The sequence below is a fragment of the Nelumbo lutea genome, chromosome 8 (genome assembly GCF_056320005.1).
Source record: "Nelumbo lutea isolate HS-2025 chromosome 8, American lotus-T2T, whole genome shotgun sequence".
In the NCBI taxonomy this organism is placed as follows: Eukaryota; Viridiplantae; Streptophyta; class Magnoliopsida; order Proteales; family Nelumbonaceae; genus Nelumbo; species Nelumbo lutea.
Window position 1 is genome coordinate 16639856 of NC_142691.1, and position 19854 is coordinate 16659709.

Below are 19854 nucleotides of genomic sequence, written 5' to 3' on the forward strand. Positions count from 1 at the left end.
GATTGAAGACTGTCCACGTAGACGCAGATTCTAACCACTCGTTTAAGATTTTCCTTTGTCAAATATCTCTAATGAGAGGTTTTCTCGTTGCAAGAATCCTAACCATGGCTCGTTCTCGGGATCCAAGTCTTCATAGTTGTGTTATTCTGCTAAGGACGAAAGAGAAGCTAATCTCTCACACTATCACTCTCTCTCCTCCTCTCCTTCATTCTCTCTTCTATGTTTCATCACTCTCTCTTTTTCCTGCGTGTTTTGGCCAGACCAAGCGGCGGAGAGCAGCAACGGATCTATCCTATTTCTCTTGCTGAAGCTCTTCGAAAGCCGTTGACCACTACAACATTTTACGGTTGCTGAAGCTTTCATGTTCTGATACTCTGCCCATGAACCCAATAACGATGGAAAAAAGAGAGAGAAAGAGAAAAAAATAAGAGTTTTGTAGTCATGGGAAATAGGGGTTAACCGGCTTTACAGTAGTGGAAGATAGAGAGTGGGCGTAACAATTCCGCTCAGGGAGATGATTGTCAAGCAAAAATATATCTACAGGATAAAATAGTCATTTTATTTATTTGTAACGAAAATTAGGAAATGTTAATAGTAAGGAAAGTATTAATCAATTGTAAGAAATAGTAAGGATTGTGTTAGTCAATTTTCAAACCGTAAGAATATATTTATTCAATTGGCTAAACTATAAAATTAGTTTAAAAAATTTACCCAAATTTATATTCCCATGCAGTTACCAAGTATTTTCTAAAAAACACTTACCCAAATAAATTACTTTCGGAAAACCTAATGGGCCTAAAAGAAAAATCTGATGCCGGAAAAACATAATACGGGAAAGGCTTTAACGGTTTGATCAATCAAAACCCCTACTAATTTTGATTTTGATAAAAAACAAAACCGATTATTTAGAATTCTTACGAGCAAATTCGATTTTAACTGAAATAATCAAATAATCGAACAGAAATTTCCGTTCGGTTGTTTCGGTTTGGACAAATATCGGTTTCGGTTCGATTTTGAATAGAACAAAACCGAATGCTCACGAATTTGTAAATTGTAAGAGTCTAAACGCAGACGATCCAAAGCGCTTTAATTTGGGTCCCATCTCGGTAGAGAAAACAAAACCCTAACCAGTCCGAGTTTTAATAAAATCGATCATCGGAAGTTAAAAGAGTTGAAGATTGACACAGAAACCGACCTGGATTAAAAAACAAACTCCATTGAAATAGTTCATTGGAAATCATTTGCGGATTGAAGCCCATTTGCTGCAAAATAAGATTGAACTGAAACTCCTCTGTAGACTCTTTCACATCAGGTATGTATTTTATTTCTTACGCATTCTTCTTCATCTGAAACGAAAACTGGCCGTCGACTATCTTCTTCTTGTAAACGAAAAGAGGGGCTTCGCCCCATCCTCAAACTCTCTTTCTCTCTCCCCTTCTTTGCCTACTCATAGTTGCACCTTGTTACATGTTAGAGAAAAGTTGAGGTTTCTCTGTTCAATTAAATGGTTCTATTGCCCATGTTTTCGCTCTATGCTTCAGTGGTCATCATTTCTTCTTTCTTCCATTTATTTTCTTTACTTGGGGCAGTCAGTGTTATGGTATATTGTTATACTCTGTATAAACTTGGTTATATTTTAGTGTAACTTAACCTTTTTGGGCTTTGATGCAAGCAACTAGTGGAATGAAAGTTTTGAAAGTCCTCAGACGCTTGAGAAATCGGTATTTTGCTTATAATTGATTATTATTTGTTATTACTTCGTTCACTTTGTAACTTTTAATGTTCACAAACTATTAAATCTGCATTGTTGATTCTGAATTAGATGCTTCTATACATATTATATCGACAAGCAAAGATATATAATCATATTAAATTTAAATCATTGCATTATCTTGAAGAATTGGGGTCTACAGTGAGGGGTGCTTAAGGTTAGAGGATTAAGTTGATTTTCCTTTTTTTTGGTGCTACTGATGGTCTCCCAATCTCATTCCCAGTGTAGACTTCCAAGGTTTTAACACAGTTTCAAGGTTTTGGCCGACAGGCTACATGATTTTTTTTTTTTTTTTTTTTTTTTGATAAGTGACAGGCTACATGAATCCTTACAAAGTCTCCAAACCAACTTTGCTAAGAGAGCAAGATTGAGGGCTTGCGGATCTCTGACCCCAAATCCCAATCTAACATTTAACTTGTTTTTGCAGATTTGGTTCCAAGGAATCCATATAATTTTCTTCTTATCTTCAGTGTCCCTCTGCCGAAACTTTTTTGGAGTTTGACAAAATTATCACAAATTCTTTTTGGGACTAGAAAACAGGACATGAAATAGGTGGGCATTGCAGCGAGCATTTACTGTAGTTCACTTGCTGACCTGAAGTTTTCTCATAGATTGAGCATCCAAGATCACATTTGCTTCTTAGGGATCAGATTTTGAAAATGTGTAACTGTATTTGCAAAATATAAACAAGAACTTACTAGGGCACTATACAAATTCTAATGCCAAAAAGAACTTTTCTTTCAACCAAATTATGTGGGATGGCAAAGAATACATTAGAGAGGAGGAAAAGATACAGGAAAAGGTCCCCTTGGCTAACCCTCTAAGGCCTTATCTTCTTTGAATGAGATCCATTTACGAGAATTTGGTATGGGACTGAGTGAACACAAGTCACGACCCAATTAATCCATTTTTTCCTAAATCCCATTCTTTTCCATTGTCAATTGCAGAAACGTTCACTCAACTCTATTATAAGTCTTGCTTATATTTAATTTGATAACCATGAACCTTTTGTTTTTGCCTTAGTATGTTTAATATAATGCATGATTTCGTGAGCAAGGGAGATGTTATCACTTATGGGTCTGCTTGGAATAAATACACTTTGAGTGATTGGAATGATCCTCTCTAGAGTTGGCTTAAGTCTGTTAGCTAAGATGTTGGCCTATTACATAGACTAAGAGGCCTGAAATGGGTCACAGATTCTAGATAGAATGAGAATCTCATGTTGACATTCACATTGGTTGCTTCTCTTGATTTGTGATCAATGGTTATTGACATCTCAATCTCCAACATGTTGTTCATCTATCTGCTTCTTATTGTTTCAGAATGTGATGTCCCCTGCTTCGTACTTTTTGTAGTTTCTTTGGTGGAATATTGAGTGCAAGTAATTGTGAATCTGATATTGAATGGATAAAGTTTTGCATTCAAAGGTAGATAAAAAATAAATGTATTATATAATCATTACCAAACTGTACCCTTTTATTCTTGTAAAAGATATATGAAACGGTACTGGGTTTTACCTCATACAAGGTTGGAAGTTAAACAGTACCCAAAAATCACCATCAGGAAACGGATCTTCTTTTAGAAAGCAAATTATAATTGGACTCTAAAGGATATATACAGCAGAACCCATGTTAAAAGGATAACTATACAGTGGAACTTCAGTGTAGAGAAGAGTATTGATTAGGCATATGGATTGTTTATGCGTTAATTTAACTAATCATGGCTTGAATTGACCATTGCTTATATATTGTGTGTCAATCAGTTTCAAGAAAACCAAATGCGGGAAAAGAATTTCAGAAAACGAAATCTTGAAGAAGAGGAAAGTGTGGAATTGGAAGATGAAGAAGAAAGGAGGTCTTCTAGAACATTGATTTATCAACTACTCCATTTTTTTCTTAGTTTTTTGCAAAATGTTATATGGTCAAATCAATGATTTGCTCAGTTACTAGGATTATTTGAGTAATATAAGTTACAGGAAAAGAAAGAAAAATGGGTTATTTAGTTTATCCTTTTTGTATTAACTGAACTTGAAAAATCTTGTGCCTTTTAACCACTGTTAAAGTTTTAATCATAGAAAAACTTGCTCTTCTGTTTTATTATTTGTACCGATAGAGATTTTTAACAATGCTATCTTTTTCCCTGTATAACTTGTATTCAGATTGACATTGGAGGAGGTGAAATTCCTTCAGAAACAAAGGGAGAGAAAGTCAGGGATCCCTGCAATTCCAAACATACAAAAGGTTGGTATTGTTCCAAAATCAAGTGAGAAGAATGAAGGAGATGGAGAGAAGGATGAGTTGGTGTTACAAGACACTTTTGCTCAAGAAACTGCTGTTATGGTTGAAGATCCAAATATGTAATTCTTTTCTCTTTCTCTTTTTGTGTTCCTTTTGAAGACTGTTAATAGTTTCTGTATTTCTTTCATCACACAACATAAATTCTTTCAGAACTAGAAGTTTGTGTACAGTGAACTGTAAAAACAAGTATCATGAAAATACAAGTTCACGGAGTTTAGCAGGTAATTAATAAATTAATTTGGCTATTCACCTTGGTTGATTTCAGAAAGTCCCAAGTTTTAATTTTAATTTTGTTGTGAGGATTATTTAATTGTTAGTGGGTTGTTCGTTTAAGATGCTGTCAATTAGTTATTTTCTTTCCTTCTTATTAGTTTGTTTCTAGGGAGTGCTGCCAGGGGCATACTTGTAATTTCTATTCTTTTTATATTAAGTTAATATAAATAATGAACTGGCGGCTGCCAGAAGAAGGTTTTCTTTTTCTCTCAATCATATCTTCCTCTTCTTCTCTTTCTCTCTCTCGTCTCTCTCTCTCTCTTCATGAATGATTACATGGTATCAGAGCAAGGTTTTGGGCTATAAAAGAATTTCAGTCTCTCTTATTTGAACCTGCTTCGTCCTTTTTTCCTTCTTTGATTTCTTGGACGTGGAAAACAGAGAAACCCTAGCAGACTACTTGCAGCTCTTCCTTTGGGTTCTTCCTTAGTCGTAATATCAAGGAAACCCTAGTCGAAGAAGGGTGATGCAAAAAGAGACTCCCTTTCTTTTTTGTTTGATGCTGTGAAGTCAGTTTCTGGTTGGCACCTTCGTACAGGTGCTGTACAAGGTATGTGTTCTTGTTTTTTTGTTTTTGGTCAATGGTGTGAAGGCCTTATTCCTTGGTTCTATACATTCGTTTGGATGCTGGATTGTTAGATTGTATGGGTTGTAGTCAGACTGATAGTATACTATTCTAATGTTTGCCTTGGCTGGTGTTGGACTGATTACCGAGCTGGTTTAATGACTGAACCATCACAGAGTTGATTTCAACAGTTTTTTTGTTTTATTTTCCACATCCCAAAAGTAAATTTCTTGAGGGTTGGTATTCTGTTTGTGGCTATTGTGTAGTTGTGTGGGATTTGGACTGATTTTAGCAGTAATTTATGGCAAATTATGATTCAATTTCATCGGGGGTTACACCGACCCACATCACAGCTGGTATGGGAGGTGAAAACATGATGTTTCCCATGCCCATTACCCCTTTAAATGATCTAAACTACCTGGAGTGGGCTAAAAGTGTAAACTTTATGTAACGACAAGGGGAAAAACTGGTTATATAATTGGAAGGGTGAAAAAACCCAAGAGTGAGACAGCTGAACATGATAGGTGGGACCAAGAAAATAGTATCGTGATGTCTTGGCTCCTTGTGGCCATGGAACCTGATGTGAAGAACTTTATATGGGCAAACACCGCTAGTGAGATCTGGGAACAGGCCAAAACTACCTATTCTGAGCAAAGGCATTATGCCAAGGATTACCAGTTGCAAGTTGAATCATCAACCTGTAAACAGGGAAATCGTAGTTTGTCTTCCTATTATTCAGTGCTTACTTCCATATGGAAAGAATTGGATCACTATCAGGTTATAGAGTGGAAACATCATGACGATGCTAAGGCCTACAAGAAGCTGGTTTCTCAACATCATGTGTTTGCCTTCTTGTTGGGACTGAACCCGGCCTATGAACCCTTGAGAGTTCAGATCTTAGGAAGCAAAGAGTTGTCGTCGGTTCACGAGGTATACTCCCTTGTTCAATCGGAAGAAAGTAGGTAGAGTGTGATGGTTACAACCGAGGGGGAGCAACAAGTTGCTTTGGCTGCAATGAGTAATAACATGGGGAAGAAAAGTGACACCAAGAAGGCTGATGATAAAGACAAGTTGTTTTGTACCCACTGTCGACGTTCACGGCATACACGTGACACATGTTGGGACATTCACGGGAAACTCAAGTGGGTAGTGAAGAACCAAGAACAGGGTAAAGGGCAAGGTCAGAAGAAGATGAACACAACACATAATGCAACACATGTGGCAACCCAAGATATTCAGGTTGCCGGTACTACCTGGGACCACCTTAATAATTCTGACCCTAAGGAAGATATAATGAATTTATTCAGAGACCACTTGGAGTCATATGGTAGGGCTTTGAGATAGATGAATAGCTCAGTCACTGGTACTCACTCTTCATTTGCATCTATATAAGGTAATACGGCTTCTGCATTCCATGTCACTCTCGCTGGTTTCCCCTTGGATCATTGACTCAGGGGCCTCTAACCACATGATCGGTAAGCCGAACTTATTTCTGACTTATAGCCTTTTGTCAAGAAGGGATAAAGTGAGGCTTGTAGATGGCTCATTCTCCTCCATTGCAGGCTAATGATCAATATCTCTTCCTCATGGCCTTAACCTGAATTGTGTATTGCACGTCCCTCAACTTCTTATAAATTTGCTTTCAATTAGTAGTATCATAAGCTCTTTAAATTGTAGTGTAACATTTTTTCATGGTTCATGTGTTTTTCATGATATAGCTTCTGGGAGGACGATTGGTAGAGGGATCCTAGTGGATGGTCTCTACGTTCTCGACAACAAAGCTGGTTTCTCGGTGTTATCCTTAGAGTCACATAGTCAGTCAAATAAGAGTCAATTTTTTTTTGTGGCATAGTCGGTTAGGTCATGTTTCTTTTGAAATAGTAAAGTCTTTGTTTCCGGTTTTATTTAAGTCATGTTCAGTGTCAGAGTTCCAGTGTCAAACGTGTCAGTTGAGCAAACAATGTAGACCAACTTTTCACTCAAATAATAAAAGATCAAGTGTTCATTTTCATGTTGTGTATTCTGATGTATGGGGGCCTACTACTGTAATCTCTGAGGGCGGATATAAGTACTTTATCACATTAATCGATGACTACTCTCGCTATACATTGGTATTCCCTATGCGTAGTAGAGATGAAGTTCCAAAGATTGTGAAAGACTTCCAGAGGATGGTATTTACGCAATTCCATGTTGAAATACAGATCTTCCAATCCGACAATGCAAAAGAATACTTCCATGGTGAGCTCAATGAGTTCTTTGCCTTCCACGGATCTATTTGTAGGAGCTTATGCGCTAGAACACCACAACAAAATATTGTCGTAGAAAGAAAAAACAGACACCTCCTTGAGGTAGCTCGCGGGATGATGTTACACATGAATGTTCCAAAAAGGTTTTGGATGGATGCTATACTTGCAGCTGCTTATGTCATCAATTGCATGCCCTCCAAAGTGCTGAACTACATGGCCCCTCATCAGTTGTTGTTCCCTTAGTCTCCTTTATTTTCCATTCCCATGAGAGTTTTTGGTTGTCGTGCCTTTGTCCATGATTTGTCTCCATCTCGAGGTAAGTTAGACCCTTGATCCATTCCTTGTATCTTTCTGGAGTCTCCCTCCTCTAAAAAAGGGTATCGGTGCTTTGATCCCGTTAGTCATAAGTTTTTTATGTCTATGGATGTCTTTCTTTGAGTTTGAGCCATTCTTCCCTACTTCTCCTCAGGGGGAGAGCCCTTCCTTCTATTATGGACTTTGCTCCCTTTTGTGTCTTCCAACGTACACGTCGTAGAGATCAACAATGTAATAGAGATGTGGAGCAGCTAAACATTGAGCAATCGACCCCGTTAGATTCCCAGGAGGTAAGTTCAATTCCTGTTGCACCTATTGATACCCCTACTCCTACTGTGGATGACCTTGACATTCCTATTGCTCAAAGAAAGGGAGTCAGGTCATGCACTACCAAACATTCCATTACCCAGTTTGTCTCTTATGATCACATTTCCCCCTCATACTGAGCCTTTCTATCTACAGTTGATTACATCCCTGTTCCCAGAAATGTTGCAGAAGCCTTAAAATGCCCTAAATGGATAGATGCCATGAAGAGGGAGATTAATGCTCTTCATAAAAATCAAACTTGGGAATTTGTGGATCTTCCAAAGGGGAAAGACCCCATGGGGTATAAGTGGGTGTTTACAGTTAAACACAAGGCAGACGGAACAATTAAAAGGTACAAAGCAAGATTAGTAGCCAAAGGGTACACTCAAGTGTACGAGGTTGACTATGATGAGACTTTTGCTCCAGTAGCTAAGATGAACTCAATCAGGGTTCTCCTATCATTAGCTACTAACTTTGACTGGGAATTGCATTAACTGGACATAAAGAATGCTTTTTTGAATGGTGATTTAGAGGAGGAAGTATACATGGTTCAACCCCCTAGATTCTGTGCCAAGGGTAATGAAAATAAGGTGTGCAAGCTGAGAAAGTCTCTTTATGGTTTAAAACAATCTCCCAGAGCTTGGTTCAGTAAATTTCACATGGCAATTCAGCAGGTGGGCTTCAAACAATGTTAGTCTGATCATTCACTCTTTGTGAAGAGATGTCAGGAACAGGTTGCTGTATTGATAGTGTATGTGGATGATATCATCATTACAGGAAATCGGAGTTCAGAAATACAAAAATTGAAGCAATTCCTTGCATCTAAATTTGAAGTGAAAGATTTAGGTCCCCTGAAGTATTTCCTTGGAATTGAAGTCGCCCGCTCAAAAAAGGGTATCTTCATTTCTCAAAGGAAATACACCCTTGATCTATTACAGGACACAAGCAAATTAGGTGCAAGGCCAGCAGATACTCCCATGGATGTTGACCACAAGTTGGGTGACTGTGATGGTGAACCTCTAAAAGATGTGAAACAGTTTCAAAGGTTAGTGGGAAAGCTAATTTAATTGTCCATGACCCGTCCAGACATTGCCTATTCAGTTGGGGTTCTAAGCCAATTCATGCACTCTCCTAAGAAACCACACATGGAGGCAACAGAGAGAGTTCTTAGATACTTGAAAAAGTATCTCGGAACAGGTCTACTATTCAGTAAACATAATCACCTAAAGGTGGAAGTCTTTACAAATGTTGATTGGGTAGGTGCTGTGGATGACAGAAAGTCCACGAGTGGGTATTGCACATTTGTGGGAGGAAACCTAGTGACCTGGAAAAGCAAGAAACAAAGTGTGATAGCAAGGTCAAGTGCTAAAGTTGAATATTGAGCTATGTCACATGGAGTGGCTGAAGTCATTTGGCTAAAAAATCTTCTAGGGGAGCTTGGAGTTGTTGTTCATAATCCTATGTCTCTTTACTGTGACAACAAGGCAGCCATAAAGCAACCCTGTCCTACATGAGAGGACTAAGCACATTGAGGTGGACAAACACTTCATAAGGGAAAAATTGGAAAAAAGGGAAATCTGCATCCCTTATGTCAACTCCAAGGAACAACTCGCTGATGTCCTCACAAAAGGGCTTCCATACTCGCGGTATAATGAGTTACGTGACAAGATGGGCATGATAGACATATTCAACCCAACTTGAGGGGGAATGTTGTGAGGATTATTTAATTGTTATTTTATAGTTGCTGTTAGTGGGTTGTTCGCTTAAGATGCTGTCAATTAGTTATTTTCTTTCCTTCTTATTAGTTTGTTTCTAGGGAGTGCCTCCAGGGGCATACTTGTATTTTCCATTCTTTTTATATTAAGTTAATATAAATAATGAACTGGCGGTAGCCAGAAGAAGGTTTTCTTTTTCTCTCAATCATATCTTCCTCTTCTTCTCTTTCTCTCTCTCCATGAATGATTACAAATTTTCTCCATGAGCACAATTCACAGATAATTGGATATTTGATGAAAATATTTATGCTTAGTCTATGGCATACTTGGCTTGGATCCCCAATAGTGGCAATGATCATTATTTCCTCTGGAGGTAAACTGTTTATGTGTAATTGATAAAAAAAACTGTTTTTGTGTACAAGTTGGTTGTTAAAAAGAACAAAATGGGGAAACAAAACAAAAACAAATGTAGGAAAATTTCAAACTCATTTTTGCCAAATTTCTAGAAAAAAAAGCTCAAGATTTTTGCATGTGTCCATGCTCCTTTTTCTTCTGATTTTGTCAAAGCTTGTCATTTTTTTCAGAGTCCCTTCACTTTCAAAACCTTTTTTATTTTGATCAGCAACACGGAAAAAGATTTCATTAATTAAAAGAAATCAGGATTACAACAAGAAGTTGTGAAAGAACCACATTTAGGAGCTGTCCCAATACAATTTACATTTGAGCCCAAAACATATGTGCTCTATGAACTCCTTGCTTGGCTAGGCTATCTGCCAAGCTGTTAGCAGTTCTCCTCACCCATCTCACTCGGATTGACATATCCTGTGACAGCCATTTAAATTTCCTGAAATCATTCCTCAAATGTAAGCCACCCCCTCCCCCTTACCAAGCCACTTAACCACAGTTTTCAAATCTGTCTCAATAATCAGCCTACTAATACATTCACTTTCAAAACCTTAATAAGTTTAAATGAAATTTAACATGGCAAATTACAGTTTTTTAGGTGCTTCTATTATTCCTTGTGGAAGGAATGGAAATTTGTCAAATTTCCCTATCATAGGTCCTGGATGCACCTACTTCCCCCTTCCTCCCCTAGAAGAACCTAATCAAACTTAACTTTGGTGGTTGTTCTCATGACAAGTTTTTAGTTTCATGTACTGAAGATATTTGCAGAAGTGTTGCATGGACATGACACAAAAATCAGAATCTGATGTTTTTCCAGGAGTCTGACTCGGTAAGACAAAAGGACAAGGAAGCATGGTAACATATACTGTTCACATCTACAAAAAAGCATCACTATTATAATGCCCTAGATTTTTTTTTTTTGAATTCTGACACTTTACACCTATGGAAAAAAGGTTTATAAGTTATATTTGTTACTTTTTTTTAATTAAAAATGGCATTTATTGTGTATTAAATACTATGTCAAATAAGCAAGTGCAAAAAGGAAAATGTTATGTAAAGGTGCCCCTCAGGAATCCATTAAGTATCTGACTCCAGCACAGATGCTTCATCCATTTTGAGAGTCCATGCAATACTGGCTTTTAGGAACTAGAGGGGTGGTGTCTATTGCTTATTTAGGCTCTACTTGGAAAGGAGGCTCAGGTGGGAGATTCTGTCTCTCCTTCATATTACAGATTGTCATAATCTATGGATGTTGTGGGGTTCATGGTGGTGGGCAGCTCCAAGGTTGTCATGAGATGGATGCTTGACCCCTTTATGGATCCTTGGAAATTGAGCCATGTTATTACAGAGGTGAACTGTCATTAAGGCTGAACTCCTTGTTTCAAATTGTCCAACATCTGTCAATTCCATTGCTGACATATTTACTGTGGAGGGTAGCTAGCCTTCTTTGCTCTGGGGTACTTTTATATAAATATAGGGCTCTAATTGTATGATTTTTGTTTTTTGTTTTTTTATCTCCCTTGTCAGGGGTTTTCTTTGTTTGTTCTTCCTTACCATTCTTGTATCTCAGTCTGATGTCTTGGATTTGGTTCTTTTTAGTTATCAATAAAATTTTTCTTATCTATCTAATTCAACTTGACTTGGTCTTAATCCCAACTATTTGGAATTCACATCTGTGCCCCACAAATGCTCCACAGCATACCCTAACCGTGTATTGGGAACATCTCCCACTGCCAACTTTGGGAGATGTTCCCAATGCACGCTGAGATGTGCATGTGGGATGCAGATGTGATCTCAATTATTTGGGGTCATCTACATGAATCCTGTCCCACCATTTTGCTCTGTTCATCATTATGTAAAGGAAGCAAGATGACAATTTGAATTGTTCAATCACCCGATCCATTACAGTTATATAACAATTTGTGTGTCCAGCTGGTTGTAATTTAGAGGGTCTCTTTTTATGGTAATGACTGAAAATGGACCAAGTTGTTGACTTGGGGGCCATGATTATAGTAATTGCGAATGTATCATTGTCTCCCAAGGTGGCTTTATTGTTCAGGAAGAGCATTTTACCCGGAAAGAATTTAGAGGTTATGTTCATAATTCGTTTGACATATATCTGTTCATTTCTGATGTTTGCACTTTATTATTGCTTCTTGACTTTATAGAGGGACAGCTAAGGATTATTTTCTTTCATTTTTTTTTTTTGTTTTTTAAAGGAAACAAAGTGTTTCATTGACAGGTTTCTGGTCTAAAAGAAAAGCAAGAACTAATTTTAAGAGAGTACTGCTTGAGATGCTCTGGAAGCAATATTTTTATAAGTTTTTCTATGAAAAAAAAATTTTGTATGTTCATCCTCGTTGAGGTTGCTTTTTTGATGGATATTGCTGGTTGCATAGTTTTCAAGGTGCCAAGGCGAGGCTAAGTGACTGGGGGGCGCCTTGTTGCCTAGTCGCCTAGGCGATGGATTTTTTTATGTTAAAAATATAGATCCTAGGGTAGTTCCCTAGGTACCACAACCATATTTCTTTAATAATTATTCATGATTTTCATATTATAAATTTCATATTAAAGTATAGAAAATCAATATATTCATGAGAAGAAAAGGAAGAAGGAAAATAAAATTCAAAAAATATAGGGGCTGAACCCTTATTTTTGTTATAGGAAAAGAAGAAAATAAAAAGTATTGGTGGTGGTTATAGGAAAAGAAGAAAATAAAAGTAGTAGTAGAAGTAGGCGCCCGCCTAGGTGTCACCTTGACAACTATGGATGGTTGTTTAGATTCTATTTTTGACTCTATTCATTATTTAACAGGTTGAAGTATGTTGAACAAGAGTTGGCAAAGAAAAGGGGTAAAAAAATTGATGCAACCAATCAAGCTGAGAATGATTTAAAGCGTGCGGAGGATGAGTTATACATTATTCCAGATCATCTTAAAGTGAGTTGGCATATGATTTTGTAATTTTGTTTTTCTTAAAAAAGATCCTTATTTGAAATTTAAGAACGGTATCAAAAGATATCTAAATCATTATGTGATGCTTAATGGCAGATGTTGGTGGTCTCTACAATTCTATTTGAGTTTTTCCTCCATCTAAACGTAAAAGATGAGTTTTAGTGATACATTTTTAATGGGGTCCTGATATTTTATTTTACTCTTTAGTGAGCAAGCAAGGTTAGCAATAGTAGGTCATGTGGTGATGATGGGTGCTAACATGAATGGTAGCACAGTGTCTTTAACAGGGATATGCAGGCTTCATGTTCATATTATCATAAGGGCTTTCACATTGCATTTGACTTAGTGTCCTGATTTTGGGTGCAGGATGCCCCTTGTGCATCGTTGTTAAATTCTATGTCTTGGCACAGTTACATCTAACCACCCTATTTCTACAATCTACATATGTTTATGCACAACATTCATGGACATACACAGACTGTGTTCCATTATCAGTACCTTTTCCTTGTTTTTAGTTTTCCATTTATGAACTTTTTCCATGTTTCATTCTAGGTGAAAAGAAGGAACTCAGAAGAAAGTTCCACTCAATGGACTACTGGGATTGCTGAGGTGCAACTCCCCATTGAGTATGTTATTTCCTACTTATTTTTTCTGTTATACATCGAACATTCTGTTTCCATTTATCTGTCTGAACATCAACCAATGTGAATGTATCTGGTGTTTTTAATGTTATGACTAGTTGCATCTGAAAAGGAAAAATGGCTAGCCTTATTCTTGCTTGTAATTCTACTTGTTCACATTGTTATTGTGACTGAAGTTATGAGGTCACTGCCATTTGTTCACCCAAAAGAGGAAAAAAGGGAAAAGGGAGAAAAAGGAAAAGGAGCAGGAAGTTATTTTCGTGGATGATTATGGGTTGCTTCTTCTGGTTCACTTGTCTTTCAAGAGGTTATTTACTTTAATTATTTGCTTCATGTTGTTTAACTATTGCAGATACAAGTTGAGAAATATTGAAGAAACAGAAGCTGCCAAAAAGCTTCTTCAGGATAAAAGGCTTGCTGGTCGGACTAAGATCGAGTTGGGCATCCCTTCAAGTTACAGTGCAGATTATTTTCAACGTGGCAAAGACTATGCAGAAAAACTTAGGAGAGGTTGTTTACTGTTTTTGAAATTATTGTTGGTCATGTGATATGATAAGACATTTTAATCTTTTGTCCAGAAAATACTTGAATGCCACATCTCCTCTAGAAAACGTTTAGGTTACCATGCTCTGGGACCAAAGTTCGCAAGTCAATGCTGAGACTAATCTTTACTATTTAGATCTAGTGACTCTTCTCAAAAGTCGTGGTCCCATCCTCCCTGATGCCTGTAGACCCAAAGAAGTTTTATGGTATTTAATTTTATTTTTTCATAGTTTTATTTGTATGTTTTTGAATTTTGAATCATAAATTCAATGCCTGCAGAGCATCCGGAACTATACAAGGATAGAGGTGTGCAGGAGAATGGCACAGGCTCCAAACCAGCAGATTCTGCTAGTGCAGACTCAGCAGGGCGGAGGCAAGCTGCTACAGATGAGTTCATGCTCGAGCGGTTCCGCAAGCGAGAAAGGCAACGTGTCATGCGGAGATAGGAAACGCAAGTCAATCATTTAATTTCCAACCTCTTGTGGTATTCTGATGGTTTCTGCAGATGCTTATTTCTCTTTACAAGGTATCCATGGTTATGGGATCTATGTGTGGTTAAATTGGTTGAACAGGTGCCATCAGTTGCTTCCAGTGCAATTTTGTGTTACTATAGTATAATCTGAATTGAGGATGTTAACGGATGGCAATTAGATCATATGATGCAATTACTCAACATGAGTGTTGGACATTTGAGTCTGATTTAGGCCGCAAATTTGCACCTGTATTCTCCAAGCAGCTCTGTAGTTGAAATTGTTTGATTAATCTGGATGTACCAACTCCAAGTTATTGATTATTGCCACCCAAGAATTTTTAAATGATCATAAACCTTTGATTCTGTTTTATTTGATAAAGTTCTATTAAATATTTTTGCCAAATTATGGTGATCATAACCTGCGATCGAGTGACTGTAAAAATAATGTGTTAAACATCCATTACCCTGTAGTAGCATCTATGGAGATTGTTGTGTTTACATGCAACCTATTCTATTTTTTTTTCCCTGATACAAAGGAGACCAGCAGGGAAGGGCCTTGTCAGCCGCATCTAAAAAAACAATATAATTAATGGTAAATTACAGATGGGTACCCTGTACTTTGGGGGTAATGACAGATAGGTAGGGGCGTCGATTGGACTGGATTTGGTTCAATCAGATCCAGTCCAATGTGAGCCCATTATAAATGGACCAGGTCCAATCCATTCCAATGAATGTATTGGACTAATTTGGATTGGTCCAATTCAATGGCTGGACCATCCAATATGTTCAAATTTATTTTGATTTAGATTGGTTTCAACCCAAATCCGGTCCATTAACACATATTCTTATCTTATATCAATGGACCAAATATTGGCTTAATCCAATCCATTCTAATATAATTTTTTTATGGACAAATCAGGTCCAATCTAACCTAATAAATATTTTGGACCGGATTGGTCCAATCCAATATGACTTGTTGGTCTATCCAATCCATCCAAATTGATTTTGGACTGGACAGGGTCCAATCTAAAACCTGTCCATTGACACCCTTATAGATAGGTACCCTAAACTCTTAAAAATAGACACTTGGATCTGTCTGTTAGTATTCCATCAGTTAAACATTACATAATGTCAAAAATATCCTTGTGTATTTCTGAGATCATTCTCAGGTAACCAAATGTCTCCCCATGGTGACGTTCTCACATGGAGAGCAAATAATAGATTCAAAATTTCCAGCAATAGTATTCTTTGGTGATGATTTTATTTCGTAGAATGATCTAAAAAATATATAAGAAGGGTATTTTTTATATTATGTAATGTTTAACGGATGGAATACTAATAGATGGACCCAAGTGTATTTTTGAAAGTTCAGGGTACTCAGGTGTTGTAATTAAAAGTTCAACATACCTATTTATCACTACCCCAAAGTACAGGATACCTATCTATAATTTACCCTAAAATTAAACTCGCATGGGAGATCTTGTATGATGGAATCCTCTTCTCTTTTAGTGTGATTGTATGCGATCCTTGTAGAAGATTGACGAGCAAGCATCCAGCAGTCTTCCATCAACACTTTGCAGTTCCATGGGATCCTAAAACTACCTTGAAGCATTTTATGACAAGAAGAGAATCACCTTTGATAGTGGCCGAGGCCTTGTTTACCTGCAAAGCAAGCTTACGGGCCTTTTTGGAGCCCATGTCTCAGCTACAGAGATAGTTGTGATTCCAATTTTGCCCATTTTTTGTATGGAGGGTTTCACCTCTATGGTTTCTCTTTCTCACAACACAACCAAAGGCAACTCCCATCTTGTTTAGTAGATGCATCAAAATTGATTTTGATTGAGCCGAGGTCAGGTGGGATTCATTTGTTATTGAGTACTTCATTATTTCTATTTTTTCATATATATATATATATATATATCAAAAGGTATAACCCCTGGAGGGGCGTATCGAGAATCCATTTATAACCCAGCTACCCTCTGAACCAGCGTTTGACCTGATATAACCCTTGGAGGGGTGTATCGGAAATCCATCGGCACGATACGTATCGACCAATACGGGCCGATACATATCAATACTTTGAACCTTGTCACAGGAAGTTCAGGGTTATGTTTACTTTTCTTGACAAGGTTCTTTCTTGTTGCCAATTTATTTCTTATTGCTTGCCAACGAAAAACTTTAGGGTCTATTTGGTTTGCAGTTGGAATCAGAATTGAAATTGGAATCGGAATGGTCTATTCCCATAATCTGGTTTAGACAGGAATGGGAATGGGAATTAGAATAAACAGGAATGAGATTTCATTCCTAAAGAAGGGATAGGGAATGGCCATTCCCTAAATGGGGGAATGCCATTCCAGCAGGAATGGAAATGGGATTCCAATTCCACCCAACTAAATAATTGAAATCGGAATAACCCATTTCGATTCTGATTCCAGACCCCTATTCCCATGAGCCAAACGGGGTCTTAGTTTTTTCCAAACATAGGATTTCTCCTGATTTTTTGACAATTCTTAACAATGACCGGTCAAGATTTTCCTTATTCCTCAAAAAATTGTAAGCAGATTTTATTGTGAGATTGCCATGCTGACTTAGGCTCCATAAAATCATGTCTTCCGTCTCAGGTGAGGGATATGGATAGCCTTAATTTTGTTTGTTATTTCTGTTGGAATCATTTTATTTAATTTGTTTGTGTATTTCTAAGTACTGGGATTTATCACCTCCCTCATTTTTCAAGTTCAAATCTTCATCATTTCCGTTTCTATCTCTTACCAACTCTTCTAATAGCCTCTTGACAACATTTTGAGCCATCTCCAATACTCTATCTGCATTTTTGAACTCGGTAGTTTAGGAAATTTGAATGATTTAAATATTTATTTTTCATCACTTGAACCCATAAATTGTCTTGTTGAACTAAAATTTTCTATCAGATTTGCTTGGTTTACTTGTTTGGCTTTTCTTATTCCAAGGCCCTTGTTGCTCTTGTCTATATAGACATTATCCCATTTTACTAGAGCAAAGGATTTGTTATTTTGTTTCCTTGCTCAGAAGAATTGTCTTTGAGCTTTGTCCATCCGTTTAGTGATTTCTAAGGGAATTCCAAACAAAGTCATTTGATATTGGGCCATGTTCCCCACAACTTATCTACATTAGGAGGGTGATCTTTTCCCTAGGGATAAGAATTTACTTTTTCACCCTTCTAATTTTTGTTTAATTTTTTCTAATAAATCCTTGATGGTATTCCTTATAACCTTTTTGCTAATTAAGGGTGCTCCCAAGTATTTTTCCTCTTTATTAGTTCTTGGTATTCCGGCCATCCTTGCCAACATTCTCTAAAATCTTTGTGGTATAGTTTTTGGAGAAATACAAGGATGATTTTTGAAAATTTGGCTTCTGCCCCAAGGCCATTGTATGTATATTGTAGTCATGCAAATTGTAGCATAGGTATTTGGGCCCTGCCTTGAAGTTTTGATTTGATGCCTAGATGGGAGTAAATTCCTTGTGAGTATTTTTCTATTTGTCTTGTTAAAACTTCACTTAAGATCACAAATAAGTATGGGGATAGGGAGATCGACTTCCATCGGGGCAAGTCGTGCCTACATTGTTCCAACTGTCTTTTACAATCTTGTATTGGGAATATCTCTTCATGAAATAAAGTATATAAATACTTAAATATTTTTAATATAAAAATGTAGACTGTCCGAATGAACTTTGCCCTGACCGAAGCTGAATTCGGGAATAAGGGGTCTCTTTGTCTCATGATCTTATCCCTTTGCTTGGTTTAAAATTACTTAATAGGAATCTATTTACCAAAATCTAGAAGCTTATAGAGGTCACACATTCCATGACCCATCCTATTAATTTCTTATGAAATCCAAATTTGGTGAGCACTATTTTTAGAAAATCTCAATCTACTCCATCATATGCTTTTCTATCATTCTATGTTAATCCTGTAGGCTACTACCCCAACTTTTCCTTTCTTTTTTCTTTATCGAGTAAAACCTCAAAGGCAATTATTTTATAAATTACATTGCATAGATTAATTAGTTTGAGGTTTAAGGGTTTTTCTTTTTTTGGGGGAGCCACAAATGTTTTGTTCAAATCATTTGTCATTTTCCTAGAATAGAAAGATGTCTTCACCATATTGATGGTGGATTCCTTAATAACATTGCATTATCTTTTTAAGAACCTTGCATTTAATCCATTAGGTCCTAGGGCTTTTAGGTCCCCTATGGAGGTTAGTGCCTTCAAGATTTCCCCCTCCTCTATTTCTTTGGTCATCCTTTGATTGTCCTCCTTTGTGATAATTGAGCTTATTACAGTTAGAAATTTCTCTTTTCGGATCCTTATGTTGTTTCACTTTTCAACCTCTTAATGGAGCTTTGTGTTATTACATTTTTAATATTATTGGTCAGCCCATGAATTCATGATTAGGATTAGGGATGCAAATAAATTGGATCGGATTTGAATTAGGATATATTCAAATTTGATTCGACATTGTTCATGTCTGATTCGATCTAATTTGATCTGACTGGATCTGATAGGTCTTAAGTTGAATCTTTGGATATGATCCATCTGATTTGTTTTCTTTAAAAATTAATAAATTATTAAAAAGAAAAATAATATATATCAATTTAAATAAAGAAATAGCAAAAATACACTTTTTAATTATTTTCATCATCATATATACATGTTTTTTTATAAAAAATAAATGATATAACAAATTTATAAAATACAATATAAATAATATATTTATAAATAACTAAATAACACATATATATGTATTATATATTAATATTTATAAATATATAACATATATTGGGTCGAATCTTCTCGGATTGGATTAGGGGGGATCTAAATCCGATCCAATTTCTGAATTTCTGTTTGAATCCTATTCTGATCCAACCCGAAGATACAAACACAGGTGATCCAAATTCGACTATATAGGATTGGATTGGATCATGATTCATCCATTTGCACCCCTACCCATGATTTGTTTTTTGTTCATTCTCACCGTTGTGGACGTATGAAAAAAATTAGTATTTTTTTCCCCACAGTTTAGCCATTGAATTCTTGATTTTTCAGTGGTCAATGAATTTCTCCTCCTTTTAGGACTTTATTTAACTGTTTTTAGAATGCCTCAATTCCCACTGTTTTTGGAATTTCTTGATTTTTTTTTTCATTCATCATCTATATTCGAATGCCTCTTCCTTCCTAACAGCCATTGGAAAAGTCAAAAATCAAAATCAAATCTAAAAAGGCTAAAAATACACAAAAATCTAAGCTGAAAATACCATCAATAAATAGTCAAAGCCACCATAACCGGCATCTCCAAAAGAAATTAGGGAGAATGAC

The 19854-nt window shown here is 36.6% G+C and overlaps 1 protein-coding gene across 2 annotated transcripts; it reads left to right on the plus strand.

Moving 5' to 3' along the window:
• The first annotated feature begins 871 nt into the window (after positions 1 to 871).
• Positions 872 to 14872, plus strand: LOC148843019 (integrator complex subunit-like protein). Of its 2 annotated transcripts, XM_088958369.1 has the most exons (8): positions 1074 to 1312; positions 2199 to 2323; positions 3534 to 3625; positions 3930 to 4127; positions 12708 to 12831; positions 13399 to 13472; positions 13840 to 13997; positions 14310 to 14872. In XM_088958369.1, exons 3-8 carry the CDS (start codon positions 3549 to 3551, stop codon positions 14474 to 14476), a joined length of 798 nt encoding a protein of 265 aa, XP_088814495.1. In that variant the 5' UTR covers positions 1074 to 1312; positions 2199 to 2323; positions 3534 to 3548; the 3' UTR covers positions 14477 to 14872. The 2 variants fall into 2 exon arrangements, with proteins under 2 accessions (XP_088814494.1, XP_088814495.1); XM_088958368.1 differs by lacking the exon at positions 2199 to 2323 and having other exon boundaries at positions 872 to 1312.
• The last annotated feature ends 4982 nt before the right edge of the window (positions 14873 to 19854 follow it).

Bases quoted from the DNA above. Each gene is read 5' to 3' on its own strand.
- LOC148843019 (XM_088958368.1), top strand. From the start codon at position 3,549: ATGCGGGAAAAGAATTTCAGAAAACGAAATCTTGAAGAAGAGGAAAGT. The intron at 4,128-12,707 runs GTAATTCTTTTC...ATTATTTAACAG, and splicing joins ATGGTTGAAGATCCAAATAT to GTTGAAGTATGTTGAACAAG. The intron at 13,998-14,309 runs GTTGTTTACTGT...CAATGCCTGCAG, and splicing joins TGCAGAAAAACTTAGGAGAG to AGCATCCGGAACTATACAAG.